Source organism: Idiotropiscis lumnitzeri, chromosome 4, assembly GCF_059441095.1.
Source record: "Idiotropiscis lumnitzeri isolate Australia: NSW breed Sydney's pygmy pipehorse chromosome 4, RoL_Ilum_1.0, whole genome shotgun sequence".
Taxonomy (NCBI): Eukaryota; Metazoa; Chordata; class Actinopteri; order Syngnathiformes; family Syngnathidae; genus Idiotropiscis; species Idiotropiscis lumnitzeri.
Genome location: NC_142394.1, coordinates 8,320,569 through 8,337,908, shown reverse-complemented (window position 1 = coordinate 8,337,908; position 17,340 = coordinate 8,320,569). Strand labels below are relative to the sequence as shown.

The 17,340-nt window shown below is 41.9% G+C and overlaps 2 protein-coding genes across 3 annotated transcripts; both read right to left on the bottom strand.

The window, feature by feature from the left end:
- Positions 1-214: 214 nt before the first annotated feature.
- Positions 215-14,261, bottom strand: klhl3 (kelch-like family member 3). 2 transcript variants are annotated; one of them, XM_088294469.1, is made up of 15 exons: positions 14,176-14,261; positions 11,037-11,174; positions 9,875-9,981; positions 9,667-9,788; positions 7,827-7,989; positions 7,350-7,459; positions 6,195-6,311; positions 5,826-5,975; positions 5,599-5,716; positions 3,284-3,481; positions 3,014-3,115; positions 2,790-2,918; positions 1,794-1,934; positions 1,560-1,703; positions 215-882 (listed from the first exon to the last, which is right to left on the bottom strand). In XM_088294469.1, exons 1-15 carry the CDS (start codon positions 14,193-14,195, stop codon positions 854-856), a joined length of 1,788 nt encoding a protein of 595 aa, XP_088150595.1. In that variant the 5' UTR covers positions 14,196-14,261; the 3' UTR covers positions 215-853. The 2 variants fall into 2 exon arrangements, with proteins under 2 accessions (XP_088150595.1, XP_088150596.1); XM_088294470.1 differs by having other exon boundaries at positions 11,037-11,225; positions 14,176-14,217.
- A 1,135-nt stretch (positions 14,262-15,396) lies between these two features.
- On the bottom strand, positions 15,397-16,959 carry LOC148338010 (heterogeneous nuclear ribonucleoprotein A0-like). Its single transcript, XM_088294474.1, has one exon. It carries the CDS (start codon positions 16,881-16,883, stop codon positions 15,948-15,950), a length of 936 nt encoding a protein of 311 aa, XP_088150600.1. The 5' UTR covers positions 16,884-16,959; the 3' UTR covers positions 15,397-15,947.
- Between the last annotated feature and the right edge of the window lie 381 nt (positions 16,960-17,340).

Here is a 17,340-nt window from a genome sequence, read left to right as displayed (position 1 = left end):
TACAACAATAATTCAGTTAAATATATAAATTTGATAAATAAGAGAATAATTAGTGCGATGGAAAATAATACTGAATAGGATATATAAAAACACATCACATCGCTAATCAATGGAATTGGATAAAATTAGTTTGACAGATCAGTGTCAGATGACCCTGTCAAATGTTTCCTGCAAGTCCACCAGGTGTCAGTATTCAGCAACACAATGTCAACACAGTGTCAATACATTGTGTCACTGTGTCGAAACGATACAGGATGCCTCATCTACCCATCACTAGTAAATACAACATAAATGCTTGCCATGTAATAAATAAGCATAGCCTTTTCCAAATCTACAGTGCATTTTGACACGTAAGTACTTCACTTATTTTGTCAGTTGTCAAAAAAAGTACAATGTGGCACATATGAAACACGATGGAACGCCATTGTGTTCGTCAGTAGTGCATGACGTCAACAGTGCTTCAATTACACCTGATTTGCATACAAACATTTGTTAACATCTTTTTGAGTATTCAAAATTCATTTTTACAAGTTTTGTAAGTGTGGTCCACATGAATATGAGTCTTAAGTGTTGTTGCTGCTGGTGGTGGTCCAATTGGCACCTTGTGTTGTGTCGTCCATTCAGAGAGCCTGAGAATAAAAGTGTACTAGACACCAAAGTGCGTTGCTTTTCTTTTCTTTTTTATCTGGAGCATCCTCCACAGTGTAAACAGCAACTCAATCCAGGTCCAACACACGTCAGGATCAAATCTCAACTGGCCTTTGAAGCGGCAATGGCGGCGGCATTTAGGGTCCGTCGCTTATTACTGGCGCTGGTCCGGTGTCAAACGTCCGGCTTTTCACACTTTTGGCACTCAGAAAGGTTTGTCGATGACGGCAACGCCTGCACATGGACCACAATGAGGATAGTGGGGGTGAGGGAGTGCACACCAGACCAATTGCCAGATGCATTGCCTGCTTGAATAAATAAACACTGCAACTCCAATTAACACACTATGAGGTGGAATCAATTCTCACGTCGAATATAAACCTCATTATTCATCTGTGTGTGGGGGGGGGGGGCGGGGGGGGATTAATGTCAAGTTTTAAGTTTAATAAATTTATTGAGTTTTCTGTTTAACAAAACATTGAGTCAAGTATCTAACATGCTTTTTTCATCTTGCAAGGTTAAAAAGAAAAAAAAGACTTACTTTGTGATTTAGTATTGGTTTAAGGAACACCACTAACGGCTGTGCCAGACATGTCTCTAATAAACAAATTCTAGGTGGTTGTATCCTTCACTTCGAGTGACTTGAAAATGGCAGTGCCGTGCAAAGCTATCAGTCGTTCAATTATTAAGAGGATACATTCTGCTGAAGGTTTCAGTAATGAAACCTAAGACTGACTAAGATAAGATGTCATTCTTCATTTAATCGATGAGGTAGGTGCTTATCCGGAATTGAAATAGAAAGAGGTTACGTTATAAAAACGTATCATCTCACTTTTCCTACACGCTAGCATCTGTGATGTTGTCTAGCATATATATATATATATATGTTAAGACAGAAAAGTACGTCTCACCGGCATAGCTGCGTCCATTACTCATGTTGGTAGGGACGAGGCTCCACTTGTCCATGGCCGGGTCGTAGAACTCCACCGAGGAAAGGTTGCATGAACCGTCGTCGCCGCCGATCACGTAGAGCAGACCGTTGATTGTGCACACGCCTGACACACACGCACATACAACAGTGCTGCAATTTTATGATTATTCTTATTTATGATGATTTTCTTGTTGTGTGACTAGTGTCCTCTAACCGGCATTGCGGCGGCACATGTTCATGTCACATACGGGCCTCCACGTGTTGCTGGGTGGGTCGTAAACCTCCACACTCTTCCTCACTAGGGGTCCGTCGTGGCCACCGGCCGCATACAGCAGCCCGCCCAAGACCCCCACACCTGCAAAGTTTCGCGCTTGTGTTCAAATGTCAAATTTTGCATTCAAATAGGAAGCCATTTGAAGGGCCTGGTGATACACATGCGCTCGGTTTGTGTTCACTCATTTGGAAGGAGTGATTGTGTGAGTGAGTGTGCGTGTCCAAATACAAGCAAGCGAGTGAGTGAGTGATAGGGCAGAACAAGTCTGAAAAATAATGGAATCGGGAATGTCCCCCCAATCTTTTCCCATACTTTTTTTTTTGCAGTGAATTATTCAGAATTAAAATAAACATTACATAAATGATTTGGTTTTACAGGTTAGACTTATGCTAAAATAAAGACGAATGAACCATGAATTATTATGAACTTCTTCAATTAGTGCAATACTACAACAATAAATGTGAATTCACTTTTTTTTTCTTCCCAATATTGAATGATTGTAAAGCCTTTAAATTGCGGTTAGCCACCAAGTATGAGGCTCTCAAGGCCCTTACATTTGTTGACAAATCAGTCTTGAAGCCTTTATCGACTCACTGGAGAGCCGCTCACTCTTTCTATTTCGCAGTGCGGGCTTCATTTGCACATGGGACTCACCTGTTGCCGTAAATCTGCATTTCAAGTCGGTTTGCTGCTATTGTCTGTGAAATGCACTTTTCTTTTCCTTCTTGGGCATAGGCATTTGTGTGTGACTTTATATTTTACATAAAACTTTTTCACATGATGGCATATATATAAAAAAATAAAGACTACCAACCACAATGAAGCAGAGGTTGTTTTTTTTTCCTTATTGCAGCCTTTGCGATTTGAAAACTGCATTCTACTACACTGTGACTTTCCTGTTCACCGCTAGTGTGTAAGCGAATGTGCGCATTTTACCTGCTCCACTGCGCCGTGTACTCATATCAGCAACGTAAGCCCACTGATCCGAGACGGGGTCATATTCTTCCACAGTGCTGAGACACTGACGGGACGCCCCATCGTAGCCCCCGACAGAGTACAGCTTTCCTGAGACACACGCTTACATGTCAGTCATGTGATCTCTCTCTTTCTCACTCTCACACTCACTCTCTCACTGTGTGTGTGTGAGTGTGAGATCATACCGTCAATCACACCGACGCCAACGCTGCTACGCCGCGTGTTCATAGACGTCACATACGTCCATTCATTACTTTTGGGGTTGTACACTTCCACTGTGGCCAGACCTTTACGCAACACACAGGGACAAGAAGTTGAACATCAGTCACTGCAGTCGATAACTTTCGAAAAATTGTCTTCATCTATCATGCATGAGTCTTGATGTCGGAGATGTGCGTGAGTCACTACTTCAGGGAGCTGTTTAGCTACCCATTGAGCTAGTGACGTGTGTGTACCTATGCTGCCGTTAAAGCCCCCCACGGCGTACAGCAGCCCCCCCAACATGGCCGCCCCCAGCGTGCTGCGTCTCTCCTGCATGCTGGCCACCGGGCTCCACTGATCCCTGGAGCCATCGTACACGTCCACCGTCCTTTCGCGCAGAGAACTGTTGAAGCCGCCCACTGCGTACACTCGACCTGCTAGCGACACCACGCCTGCACGCCCATGTACGCACACATTCGCACACCAACACACACGCACACACAATAAATGTACAGTAGATCCTGAAATGATTCATAGCGCTTCTTTTTCTCCACATTTTGTTGTGTTGCAGCCCAGTGGTTTTCAAACTTTTTATACCAAGTGGAACTTCAAAAATTGTGACACGCCATACCAAAATGAGACTGAACTTGCACAGGAAAATTACTTGATTTTTTTCTTAACTTAAATTGCTTATGAAGAAAAAAACTTTGAAAAAATTCTGTCTCTCAGATTTGATGCTGAGCATCCAGGATATGCTTTCTTCAAGGAATTATTCGACTAAGGAAAAGATTTTTGCCACCATATATCGCTCATTTCGAAATATTCCTCACTCAATCAACGACTAATGAATCTCAAGTTCACAAAAATTAATATATAGTATATATATATATATATATATATATATATATAGTATAAAATTGTAAGTCGCGTCACTCATCTCAAGGCACCAATTTGATATTTAAAACTATTTTCCCTCTATCTTAATACACATTTTGAACATTAACACTGGCCTTAAATATTAGGAAATAAAAAATGCACTTATATAATGACTCTTTTAGATGTATTGCACATTAAATTTTAATAAAATTGTATATAAATAAATGTTGAAAATCAAACACTTCTTGAACGTTGAATTCAATAGTCTTGAACCTAAACGTTAAATACTCGTGACCTGGACTGCGCAAATAATTCATTTTGATTTTCCGACCACTAGAGTGAGCCTGTGTCCCAATTGCAGGACCACACTAAGACGATCAGCCTTCTCCCAAAATGAAAGAAATTAAAATTTTTCTCACCATTATACACACAGCAGTCCAAAATGACAACATTGGAATTTGATTTTATCTATAAATAAAAACTAAGAAAATTACACAGCTACATTCATTTGGAAAATATTCACAAGCTACAACCTAATATTACTTCCAACTCGTTTACATAACCATTTTACAAAGAAATTGCTTAAAGATGATTTAACCTTGTGAAAAAAAATTCACCTAAAATGTAATGTATACATGCAGCAAAGACTCTCCAAAATATTACAAATTCCCAGGGTGAACTTAGCTCCTCGACAACATACAAAATCCAAGTACAATTTAAAAACACAATATGGCACGACTGCGATTGGCAGGCAACCGGTCTAGGTTGTACCGCGCTGACTGCCCGAAGATAGCTGGGATAGACTCCAGCACTCCCGCCACCCTTGTGAGGAGAAGCGGTTTAGATAATGGATGGATGGATATATCAACTAATTCCTGCACACAGATTTCTATTTCGATACGGCTTTGGCATCATCATCTGAGAGCATTACACAAAGACAACAAAGAAAGCAAATAGGTAAATTCTCAAATCCAGGGCCTTGCGAAAGTATATATGTATATATATATATATATTAGGGCTGGGCGATATGACCTCAAATCAATATCGCGAGAAATTGAGCAATTTTACCTCGATAACGATAAATTCACGATAAATTCCCCCCTTCTCACTTTGAACTTTCAGCACAGCATAGTTGTGTTGTGGGTGGTGAAAAAGCTTCTGGATTTGAATCGCCAGCTACGACAGCGACGTCTGTTTTCTTTCTCGATCAGACGGGTGGAGTCACGTGACTAGAGGCGCTGTAGCGGTCTTAAAGGGGCATGAACATTGCCGCAGACAGAAAAGGCTTTTCTTTTTTTTTTTTTTTAAACACCGAATTTACCGACATGGGCAAAATGATTTCGGTCATTGTAATAAATTTCGGTAACGGTAAATTTTCGGTTTATCGCCCAGCCCCAATATATATATATATATATATATATATATATATATATATATATATATATGAACTTTTTGACACATATCACACTTCAAACATGAAAATATCACTGCACCCAACACACACATACACACTTATTTTTCCCCATTGTTATAATGTGGTACTGTGTGTAAAATTCCCAGTAAAAATTGGTTGATCTATTTTGGAATAAGGCTGTAACATAAGATGTAGTGACAAATACTTTGTGGACTGACTGTGCAGTCTATGTTGTGTGTCGCCATGGTGACCATAACAAACACGCACGCACGTATATACCTGCTCTGCAGCGTCTTGACGGAAGCTCAGCTACTTGGTACCACCGATCTTCTTGGATGTCGTAACATTCCACACTGCGGATGGCTTTGGGAGCCTGGCCGCCCACCACCATCATAACCTGACCAACACACACACACACACACACACGCATGCAAACACACATACACAAACACAGTAAGATAGAGAGACACACACATTCACGCACATAACGAAGCCTGTGGGAGCACCTTGGGGATGCTGACAGGTGTGCGCGGTCTCGTCCTGTCCGTCTTGATGAGGTGTTTCTGGTCGGCAGGAAGTAGGTGGTACTTCATGGCCTCGATGAGGAAATCCTTGCAGGTGTTGTTGTTCTTGATCAGCGCCTCTTCTTCTACTATCTGAAAGCGAATGTACTGGTCAGTGGAGGATGCACCCTGGTGAACACTTGAAAACATGCCCATATTTTCATAAAACAGTTGTGGTTAAGTTCAGCAGATCAAAAACACAAACATGCAGGGAATTGCTGGACAAAAATATCAACTAACAGGACTTCAAAGCAGCACTTAATAACTTCCTGTTCACGTGTTTGAGCGTGTGTGGACACTGCCTTGACGTACCTGAACCAGGTAGTCTCTGGACAGCAGTGGCAGACGTACGTGCTCCATCAGTTTGGGCATGTGCTCCACACGGGAGCCTTTGTCTTGTTTGATCCACCAAATCATCGCCTCAAACACCTACGGGAGGCAGCAGGGGGAGACCAAGAGGAGCACAGTTAAGAGTCAATTCAGATCACAGTACAATCACAAGTTGAGATATCCAAGTCGGTTTCAAGCATGGGCCCATTTGGGGGGGCTCTCATGCACTCCTAAACTGAATCCTCGCAGCCCGGAAATGTAAAGGAATGCTTCATTAATTTTACATACGTGGCCTGATAGGTAGCAATTACCGTATTTTCCGGACCCTAAGGCGCACTTGTATAGAAGCCGCAACAACTCTTTTTGGGGAAAAAACAAAACAAAAAACCTGATATACAAGCCGCACCAGGCTATACGCCGCAGTATTCTGTTGAAAAAAATGTGTTGTTCACTGCATGTGCAGAACGATTTTGTACTGTGAATGCACATAAAGGTACATAAACAGATTGTTAAAACTGTGCCTTTTAACACGGCAACAACTTTGCTAATTAAAACTAAACAGACCCAAGAGGGAAAAAAATATCAAGATATATTTTGTGTAATTTGTGAACTATAGCGTGCCCCTACCGCTGAAAGAAAAATCCACAGAAAAGCCGGTTTGAACTAATGTTGAGAAGTATTAAACCCAGTTGTAGTGTACTATTTTCTATGTAATTACTGTACAGATTTCTTTCCTTACATGTGCACCAAAAAAGGTACCTAGAGTTGTATTTTGAGCTCAGTTGAATGTCAAAAGCAGGTAAGCCATTCGAGCCAAAGCCAAAAGTAAACTCGTCTCCGAGGAGCGACGTCATTAAGAGGACTACAACTCACAGAGGACTGTTCGACCTCTTCTGTTCAACCCCAAAGACTCGTGGATTCAACTAATTGCCAAAGACGGACACAAAGGACATTTTCACTATAATTATAATTAGTTTTAGTTATTTTTGTAAATGTAAAATATAGTTTCAGTTAGTTTTTGTTTTTTTAAATCATTTTTGTTTTACATTTAATTTCATTAACAAAAATGTTATTTCACTCTGAGATGTAGTTAATTCATTAGTTTTTGTTAACTAAAAAAAAAATGTTGGTCCTCACCTTTTCCTCTGTGGACACAGTGAGCTTGTCGCTGGAGAACAGGCTGCAGACCTGCTGCAGGGATAAAGACGCAAACTCCTCACACTGGACCACCTCTGAGAAATGCTGCTCTGTGAAGCACAAAAACAAACACAATTAAGCAGATTTACAAGAAAACGGAACGTAGCGGAACCTCCAAAGAGGAACAAAATCCACTCTGTGACACCAGATAAATAAATGAAAGATAATGAAATACCTACAGCTACTCCACCACTTTTGAAGAGTGGGCTGGAAAGTAAGCATGCGTAAAGTATGCAATTCATAATTAATGGGTGCGGACGCAAAAAAGAAAAAGTTCAAGAAAAAAGAAAAAGTCTACGCAGATTTCTGGTTCCGTGTTTAAATGCATGTGTTTTTGAGGCGCATTTTCTAGACATTTGGAGTTAAGATTCCTACTTCAACGGTTCCATTTGTACGCATGTAATCCAAGCATCTTACCGGCATATGCGTGCGCCTGTCCAACGAGCTGCGTGCATGTGTGCACGTCTGCGAAGGCTCGGATACCCAAGCAGTTGGAAGGATGGAGCTGAGACTGCAGGAAGTCACAGCATGCTTGGCGCACATCCATCAGCTGGAGAAGACTGGCAGCTGGCAGCAGAACCTGAAAAAGAAACACAAAAAAAAATCTCTCATTACATGTGATGCAGAAAAAGTTGCAGAATTTGGAGGGCTTTTGTGGTGCTTTTTGATTTTGTTGTGCAGCACGCAGTTGTCCCACTGGGCTTCCTTTTCAGAGTTTTGTATAGCACACTGCTGTGACTCTGTGCTGCTTTTTCAGGCTGTTGTGGCGGTGGCACAAGACGGTGAATAGAATCCAAGGAGCAAGCAGGCGTCAGAAACAACTGGAGCGGGGCACACTGATTGCAGGTTAAACAGAGCAATCCACTAAACATATTAGTGATGGTCTCATGATTGAGGATTGCAGCTAAGAGTGGGAGGATTTCCTGCCTCTCTCTATGTGCACACTTCCTGGACTAATAATGACAGGAAGTGTACAGGCTGTGAAAATGTGATTGCACGTGTGTACACTGTTGGAATTAAATGAGAAGAGAAAACTTAAATGGTGTGTTTTCAAGGTGGGATGGACTCTCTTTCACGGAGAGCCAGCAATATTCTAAAAAATAAAATCATGGGCTACCTGGACTGTTCCAATACTAGGGGAAAAAATATATGCAACGTTAAGTAACATGTCCGGCATCATCTAAGATAAGATAATGATAAAGCTAAAAGTTTCCACTCCTTATGTTGACAGTGTTACCGATTCAAATTAATTCCTTATTTTAATTTAGTAGTCTTTTGCAGTTCTGTCAACTGCTACAAGCTTGCGGTTCAACCTCCAAGGATTCACATATTCACAGTTTTTTTCAGTTTTGGGAGGAATATTTTTGAAAATATTTTTTAAGGTTTCCCCCCACCATTTCATCGAAAGCGTACAATGAATGCTTATCAGAGTTTTCTTTTTTTTGTTGTTGTTTTTGGTTTGAAAGAAAAAAAAGGGTTTTCTCTCTCAATGAACTTCAGTGGGCGTCAAATATACACAGATTTTCACTATTCGCAGACCAGCCCTGCAAATAGCCAGAGTCGACTGTAATCACATTTTGGGCATTGTATGGATTTGTGTTCATGAAAAGCATATCAACAATCTTATTTCATATATTGGCCCGTATATCAGACAGCTTTTTTCCCAATATCGGTCGGGCTGTATTCCCACGTGGAAAATAGTCAATAAGGGACAGGAAATGTGATCATCTTGCATTTTGTCACAAATGTACTGCTGCATAAACAAATACAGCGCTGCTCAGCCTATGGCTAGAGAATCAGGACAAGGCACAGGGCTTGCAAATAACGAAAAACCACAAGTACCGTAACTTCCAGACTATAAAACGCAGCTGATTAGAAGCCACAGCAGCAAAATGTAGCCATAAAAACTCATTTTTTGATACATTGGCTGCTTTATTGAAATAGCAGCAAAGAAAGAGGTACCACAGATATATTTTTTGCTGATATTGTTAATTGGCTAAATACTAAATCTTAATCAAGTCACTTCTTACGATTTCTACTAAAAAAATTGATTACAGCATGTATCATTCCTGCTGATGTCCTATCGAACGATATCGGAATCGGACATTACTCTTAGCCGCAATATCGGAACGGAAATGAAAAGTCCTCACCTGTGGTAAAGTTTGTAAAAAGAGTCATTGGTAACTTAAGGTTCCACTGTGACTTAAATTTGTGAATGGTGAACTGAGAATAGGCAACGATTCACTGTACCACTTACTTGTACATTGTCCTCAGTGACTTCTATCTGAGCCGTGTAGATGTAGTCCACCAGCCTGGTGAGCGTGGGGCCGTCCACTTCGCCGATCTCCACCTGCTGGGCCTTGCTCTCACTCATGTCGCCTTCACATGAAGAGAAACACGCATTTGAATACACGCACACACATCAGCATTGAATTGCACTCCCACAAATAAAATGGGGTGACTACCTGTGAACATGGCGCAGAAGTAAGGGCTGGAAGCCGCCAGGACCACCCGGTGCGCCGCCACGATCACGCTTCCTGCTACCAGCTGGACATCACACAGCATCTTCTTCCTGGTGTGAGCATCACCCAAAATGAAAGTTGTTCGAGTTTGGTGTTTTAAGGTGAAGCTAGGCATACCTTTTAGTATGGTTGTTTGAGACTATTTTTGCAACTGACTTTGGGGGCTGAATTTTTTTGAAAGCTCTCTCCTATTTAGGCTAAAAGGGCAATTTTGAACCAAAATACCTTCCCATGTCTTTTCAAGCATGGATGCTGTTAGTGAATAGTTGATCAGTGAAATGTCCATACTCTGATCCTGTACTTATTAAAGTTTTTAGTGTTATATGATGGCCCATCAAATTTTCTGCCATGTTCCAACCACGCACAATGATTGAAAACCGGAATATTTCTCAATTTAGCGTCACCCATCTGTCTGTACACAACTTTTAAATTTGGTACCACTCCAAAAAAAAAATCTCGAGGATGAATTAGATCTTGAATAAGACTAAAATAGCTGCCACAAATGAAAATGGCAGAATTCTGTTTTAGGGCACGGCTTCTCGAGACTTTTTTGTGGGTCACCTCATGATAGAAATGCCTACCATATTTCATGTAGTTAAATTCATCAGCGAAAATGGCCAACTGTGTGTTCATGGGCATGTTTTTTGTGAGTTTAGTCATAATGGACATGCATAGCAAATTTCTTGTTGTGAAGTAAAACTGAATTCAGGGGCAACATTTCTTAAATATCCGTGGATGGTCCAACAAACCAAAATAGTAGACTTTTTGTGTCTTTTCAGGCATCTTCAGACGTTTTGTGGATCTACTCATAATAGACATGTCGAAGATGTCTACCGAATTTCATGTTTCTGAGTGGAATTGGCTTGTGGGGCTACATTTTCACATTCACATGAACCGACAAGATGCCCAAAATGTAGACTTTGTGTGTCTTTTTGAGACTTTTTTTGTTGGTATCCTTGTGACTGACATGCATTACAAATTCCATGCGTCCTAGTGAAACTTACCTCATTTGCAAATGAGTTTGAACGTGCAAAATGATCCTAAAATGTCCGCTTTACAATAAAAAAGCTGCTACACCACGTAGGAGATGAACACAAGAGCATACCCTCGGAGGTCATTCATGAGCTGGAAGGCTTTCCTCATGTGCATGTGGTTGAAGGTGAGCATTCCACCATTTGCTGCCATGGACTCTTCCTCTCCTTCCGGCTCGGCGTGGCACATGGGACGCAATGGGACCTCCACACTGGCGATACATGACAAGACAAGTCTGCAACCAGGTCATAGAATCTCTGGACTGCAGAGAATGTTTTTTTTTTAAAACTAGACTCAAGACCCACCTTTTTAAATGAGCTTTTAACTAATATTTATTTACTTCCTGCTACCTATTTTATAGGACTTTCAGTCTTTTATTACCATTTATTTTCTACGACAGTTATATCTCAATCTGTCATTTACATTTTATTTAAAAAATATTTTAGTCTATGGAGTTTTATATTTTTTTTAATCTATTGTTGCATTGTAGTCATTTATTTTCTAGTGTTTCCTCAAAGGGAGCCGCTCACGGACCTGTTGTGGGCCATGGCGGGACCCCGAGTTGCTGGCATCGACGACATCATAGTAGTGGGGGCTCAGTACTGGCGGCCTGTGTTTTGGTCCTGGCACAGGGGGCTCCAAGAAATTGTGTTTTCCCTCACAGGTTGCTCTGCACATTTTCTTCTTCTACTCTTTTACTTTTTATCTTTTGATCTTGTCTACGTGCATATGTGCGCTTCGGTCTTTGTGGTCATTGGAGGTGAGTGAGGGTAGGAGCTGGGAGGCGTTTTGTTTCTTTTTTTTTAATATTGTGAAGCACCGCCAGTTGCATTTTGATGTATGAAAAGTGCTTTACAAATTAAGTTTGATTGATTGATTGATTGATTATATTTCCACTAATAGTGACCATATGTGTTAATTTACTCAAATGCAGAAGGGAAAGGTATTTTCAGAATAGTATTAAATACAGTATATCGGTGCCTACAACCAGGTGACAGAAGAGTTTAAGACAGAATATTAAGGAAAATGTTAAAAGTTAGAAAGCTGAAAAGAAAGAAAACATGGATGCAAACAATTCAATTGTGGTGTGACCATACTTTCTGTCTATTTTTGGACGTGCATTTTTTTTACTTTTTGTAGGTCTACTAATAGACAAGCCTACCAAATGCTATGTTGCTAAGCAGAGCTGGGCAGTCCTTCCCGGGGACGGAACGCTCCAGCCCACCGCACGCCCATTTTTGGGGTGAGCAGTGGGGGCTGAAAACTTTTAGAAAAGTGTTTGATTAAGGCCGGAAGTAGATTTTAGTCCGGCCCACGAATCACATCTCGTATGTGTGATTTGTTCTCGAGGTGGCTAAAATTTAATCTGCGAAAAATTCCTCAGAACGTGTCAAAAGCGCCACTATCAACTGTTTGTGTATGAAGAGACGTGAGACAGCAATGTGCCACTCAGGGGCCGACAATTTTTATGAATAAGGCTAGCCAGACCGTGGCTGGAGGGCGGGAGACTGACCAGCAAAAAAAGGTCAAATGCCCAGCTCTGTTACTAAGTGACAGTGCTATCAGCAGCTACATTTTCAAATTGGAATTAGAGTGAATGGGCAAAATCCGCCTGAAAACAAATGCTTCAAACCAAAATGGCAGACTTCCTCTTGTCTTTTCAAGAGTTGCTTCTTGAGACTCCGTTGTGTATCTTTTACTCATGGTAGAAATGCCTGTCAGTAAGTGAAACTGGAGTCTTGAGCGGATTTTTTTTTTTATTTGCGTATGCCCCATCAAACCAAAATGGCTAACTTCCTGTTTCTTTTCATGTACGATTGCTTGCTTGACACTTTTTCTATCCATTGTACTACTTCAAATTTCATGTTATTTGTTAAATTGGCTTGCAGAACTGATTTTTTTTTTAAAACTGTGTGAATGGGTAAAAAATGTTAGAAAATTACTTAGCAACTATGCTATTAGGTTATATTTTAGTGGCGTGCTGATCCATTGGCCGCTGATCATGATCAGCCGATTTCTGTGCAGAAGTATATAATCAGCTTCAGTCAATAATTACGTTTCAAAGAGGATCACAAAATAAAGATCACCCACTGCTCGTACTTTTCAGTCCGCAGCCAATTCGAGACCAGAGCGCGAGTAGTGTAGCGTCCCTCCACCTTTCATTAACAATGCATGTTATAGACCAAACCAATTATTGAATCATGTTTGTGCATTTTGTGCACCGTCAATTGGAATAGATTGAATGGGTCTTATTCATAAATTGATTGGAAAGACTGGTTTATTACGAATACAACATTAAGTGAGCAGCTCTGAAATTTAAAAATGTGCAGCGTATCAATTTATTTGATCGGTATTGGAATGTGTATCGGCCGATGTCAGTCACGGATGATCTAACCAAATTAACATCTTAAAACCCTGATTGGAACACCCCTACTTTGTTGAATTAAACAACCAAGTGTTTCATAATTTTATTTTCACACAGCATAATATTGGATTTAGAAAAAAGACTATGTTTAAAATAAAGGACAAAGTGCATATGAATGCATCACAGAAAAAGAGTGTTTGGCTTAGAGAGGGCACATCTTATGCACGACTATAAGTGGTCAGAATGATACCACCTCTGCCTCAATTTGAGGAACGAGAATGCCTGTTTGTTACCTTTGAAATATCCAGCAACCTAAAAACTGCCTTCCATTCACCATTAGAGCATTTGTCAACACGAATGCGAATGACAGAGGTGCTTCTTGATGTGATCCGAAGCCTCTTAAGACACTTGCCGTAGTAATATTTTGGTTGGAAAAACGAAATGCGTTGCGGTGGGGGCACGGGGGGGGGGGGGTTCAAGTTGAGCAACGTTAGCAGTTAGCATATTTAACTTTACAACAAGCACCACGTAATAGCTATTGTTTCTGTGCTTTTTATGGCTGGATCGTGTCTAGAAAGCAACGTTATGTGGCAACATGAGTCCAAAAATTAGTGAAGTTAAAGAGAAACTTAGCCGTTAGCCCCCATCATCATCATCATCATCATCATCATCAACAACACGCTAGCTTATTAATGGAAAGATGGGGGCTCGCACGTCAAACAGGAAGCACGTTTCCTTAGAAACGATTGACCTTTGATCTGTCGAAAGATTACTAAAATGACGTGATGAAGGTGTTACCTTAAAAGATACAAAATATACAGAGAGGGGAATTGTGGTAAAAACTCACCCCGGCGACACATCGTCCATCCTGGCGGAGTCATACAAACGCACCACCACGGGCGCCCACGGACACAAAGATCGTCTATTCGTAAATTCGAATCACTTTGGGCACTTTTTTCCCTTTCCGGATGGATATATCCAACTAAATTAAACATAATCTAATAAATTAGCTAAAATACCTTCTCATTCAAGGGATGGGGTTGAGACACTGAGTGGCTAATTTCCTGTGTCAAAAAAGAACGACCTAAAACTCCTTCGCGGAATTTACGATATTTTAATTGTTTGCTGTTCAAATGTTTGTGAAAATTGAGTACCAATAGAACAACAAAAATCTAAATACGTACCTGGGATAGCATGTCGCGTTTCTCAAATGGTGAAAACATCATTGAGCTAATTCGAAATGTAATATTTTCTGGATCCCCTTTCAATTATTTTCGGACAGATATGTAATTCCATTTGAATTATTGAACCCCACTGATAATTAAATAATGGAATTTTAGTCATTTTGATGTTTCTACTTTTATTACAACCTAATGGCCATCATATAGGCCAACGGTGGCTTTTGATTATTGAATGACAAAAGTCAGATATTTGTCTGATGACATTTTTAAATGTTTGTATTTTGAGACTGCAGCACAATGAAAAGTTCAATTTTCTTCCAATTCAAATATCCTGCTTTAGAATACCGTACAGCTAATACATTTTTAAGGATCTTTTCGTAAGACTGACGGTACTTCATGTTCATGGCATGATGTAAGCTGCACTTACTTTCGAGGCTGCAGGCCACCGATTATAAAGTACAACGCCTTTAAATTTAGCTACCAACTTAAGCAAGCATGTTTTAAAATACTGAGTGTAGCTTGGATTTTACACTTTTTAGAACATTAAACGACATTATTTAACTTGTTTTTTTTTAAACAATCAGGTCGCAGGGGCTTTTTTAAAATCCAAGTCCAGTATATGCCAAAACAGAACTGCAACACCTATCATTCTTCCAAATAGGGAACGCGTCTTGCTCTCAACTCAAGAAAATAGTTGCCTCCTTTAACACAGACTCGTCAACCCAAATAAATACTTAGTAACTTGTCCGTGAGGGTTTTATTGAAATCAACCTTTATTGGTACCAGTGTGTCCGTCTCAAAATGGCGACCGGCAAAGGGGCAGAGGCTGCCCCCTGGGCGGCACTTGTGGAGCTGCACCCTCTAAAAAACGGTGTAAAATTAAAACATTTAGAAGACAGATCTGTTTATTTTCCGAACACTAAAAACTTTAATAAAACCAAACGTATGGGTGTGATAAACAGGATTTCAGAACAATTTTAATCTAAACAAACATGAAATCAAAGCAGAGAGATAGGGGGGAAAAAAGGTTCGTCTGCTTTCGGTGGGGTAGAGGAGAAAAAAAATTAAGGAGATTCCATTCCCGCGCTGTCAAAAAGTCGACTTAAAACCCTGAGAGAACTCAGGACCGCAACAAATAAACCAATCATCGACGCAAGAAAAGCAATAAACGTGTCCATAAGCACACTGAGCGAATGACATTTTTTCATCAATAATTCACAAATCTGTTGTAGTAGTAGTAGCGTCCATGAAGAGGAATACGAGGGACAGATCATGGAGGGGGGGCAGACTCATTCATTCGGCAGGGGGAGGTGGACGCTTCTCCCATACTCAGAGCACAGGAGACCCCCACCCCCTCCGTGGTTGTGTGTATTAAGTTCTCTGGAAGCCTGGACCCCCACACCCCCCTCCCGTGGCCGTATCAAAAGTGGAGGGAACTCTAATAACCACCTCCGTAGCTTCCCCCGCGGCCGTAACCGCCTCTGCTATACGGGGCCCCGCTCCGGAATGAGGAGTAGTTGCCCCCTTTCATGGCGCCGTAGCTGGAGTGCTGCTGTCCGTAGCCCTCCCCGAAGTCCCCGTTGCTATACCCGCCACCCATGCCGCTATCGTACTCTTCGTAGCCGCCGCCGTAGCTTCCAGCACCATAGCTGCCACCGCCGCCGTAGCTGCCACCGCCGTAACCTCCTCCACCATAACTGCCGCCGCCACCACCTCCATAGCTCCCGCCGTAGCCACCTGACCCGTAGCCGCCGCCGCTGCCTCCTCTTCCTCCACTGTAACTTGACATGCCTCTACCGCGACCACGACCGCCGCCTCCGCCACCTCTACCTCCGCCGGACATCTCCTGCTTGCTCATGGCCTTCTTCACCTCCACCTTGGTGCCGCTGATTGTGTGGAACTTGGTGAGCGCCGCTTTGGAGGCAGAGTCGTTATCCTCGAAGAAGACAAAGCCGAAGCCGCGCTTCCTGCCGGTCTGTTTGTCGGTGATGATTTCGGCCTTCTCCACCGGGCCGTACTGGGAGAAGTAGTCGCTAAGGTTCTCGGGCTCCAGGTGGTCCTTGACGCCGCCGACAAAGATCTTCTTCACGTTGGACGACGCGTCCGTGATGCTGGCCTCCTCCCGGGCCACGGCCCACTTGAGCTCCACGTTGCGGCCGTCAACGACATGTGGCTTGGACGCCATTGCTGCGTCGGCCTCCTCCGCCGTCGTGTAGGTTATGAAGCCAAAGCAGCGGGAGCGGCCTAGCATCTGGTTCATAACCACCACGCAGTCGCTGAGCGCGCCGAATTGCTCGAAATGACCGCGGAGGCCATCGTCCGTTGTCTCCACGTTCAGGCCTCCGACAAAAAGCTTTGTGAGTTTGGACGACATGACTGGGCTTGAGCTGAGGAAGGTGCGACACACCGTCCCTCTCCTTCTTCAATGAGCAACGAGTAGGGCGGGCCGCTAAACACGCTGCCTTTCATAAAACGTTGCAGGCGCTGATTTGCTAGTTTGAAAACTGGCAACGCCTCCGCCGCGGTGGCCAGCCAATCGCATTAATCGCCACTTGGCTTGCCGTCGGAAAACACACTCAAGGACAGAGAATCAGTCTAGATTGCTGATTCCAATTAGTTTCGATTGTTGAAATGACTTTCGGCATGTTTTTGCTTAACAAATGTTGCTCTTGTAGACTGACCATCTTTCATTGTACTTTTCCCACAGCTTTTTATATTCCATTAAGTATCCACCTGCGCATTTTACATCAATACATTCAACACAAGCGCTGAGTCTATTCTTAGGTCAAAGGTGTTCGAACACATTTCATTATCTATCAAATCAAATTTAA

What these genes read in the sequence shown, in the direction of transcription:
- klhl3 (XM_088294469.1), bottom strand. Translation starts at nt 14,195, where the DNA reads ATGGACGATGTGTCGCCGGG. An exon ending in TCACTGAGGACAATGTACAA is followed by an intron (nt 7,990 to 9,666) that starts GTAAGTGGTACA and finishes TTTCTTTTTCAG; the next exon opens with GTTCTGCTGCCAGCTGCCAG. An exon ending in CATGTGCCGCCGCAATGCCG is followed by an intron (nt 1,704 to 1,793) that starts GTTAGAGGACAC and finishes CGTGTGTGTCAG; the next exon opens with GCGTGTGCACAATCAACGGT.
- LOC148338010 (XM_088294474.1), bottom strand. Translation starts at nt 16,883, where the DNA reads ATGTCGTCCAAACTCACAAAGCTTTTTGTCGGAGGCCTGAACGTGGAG.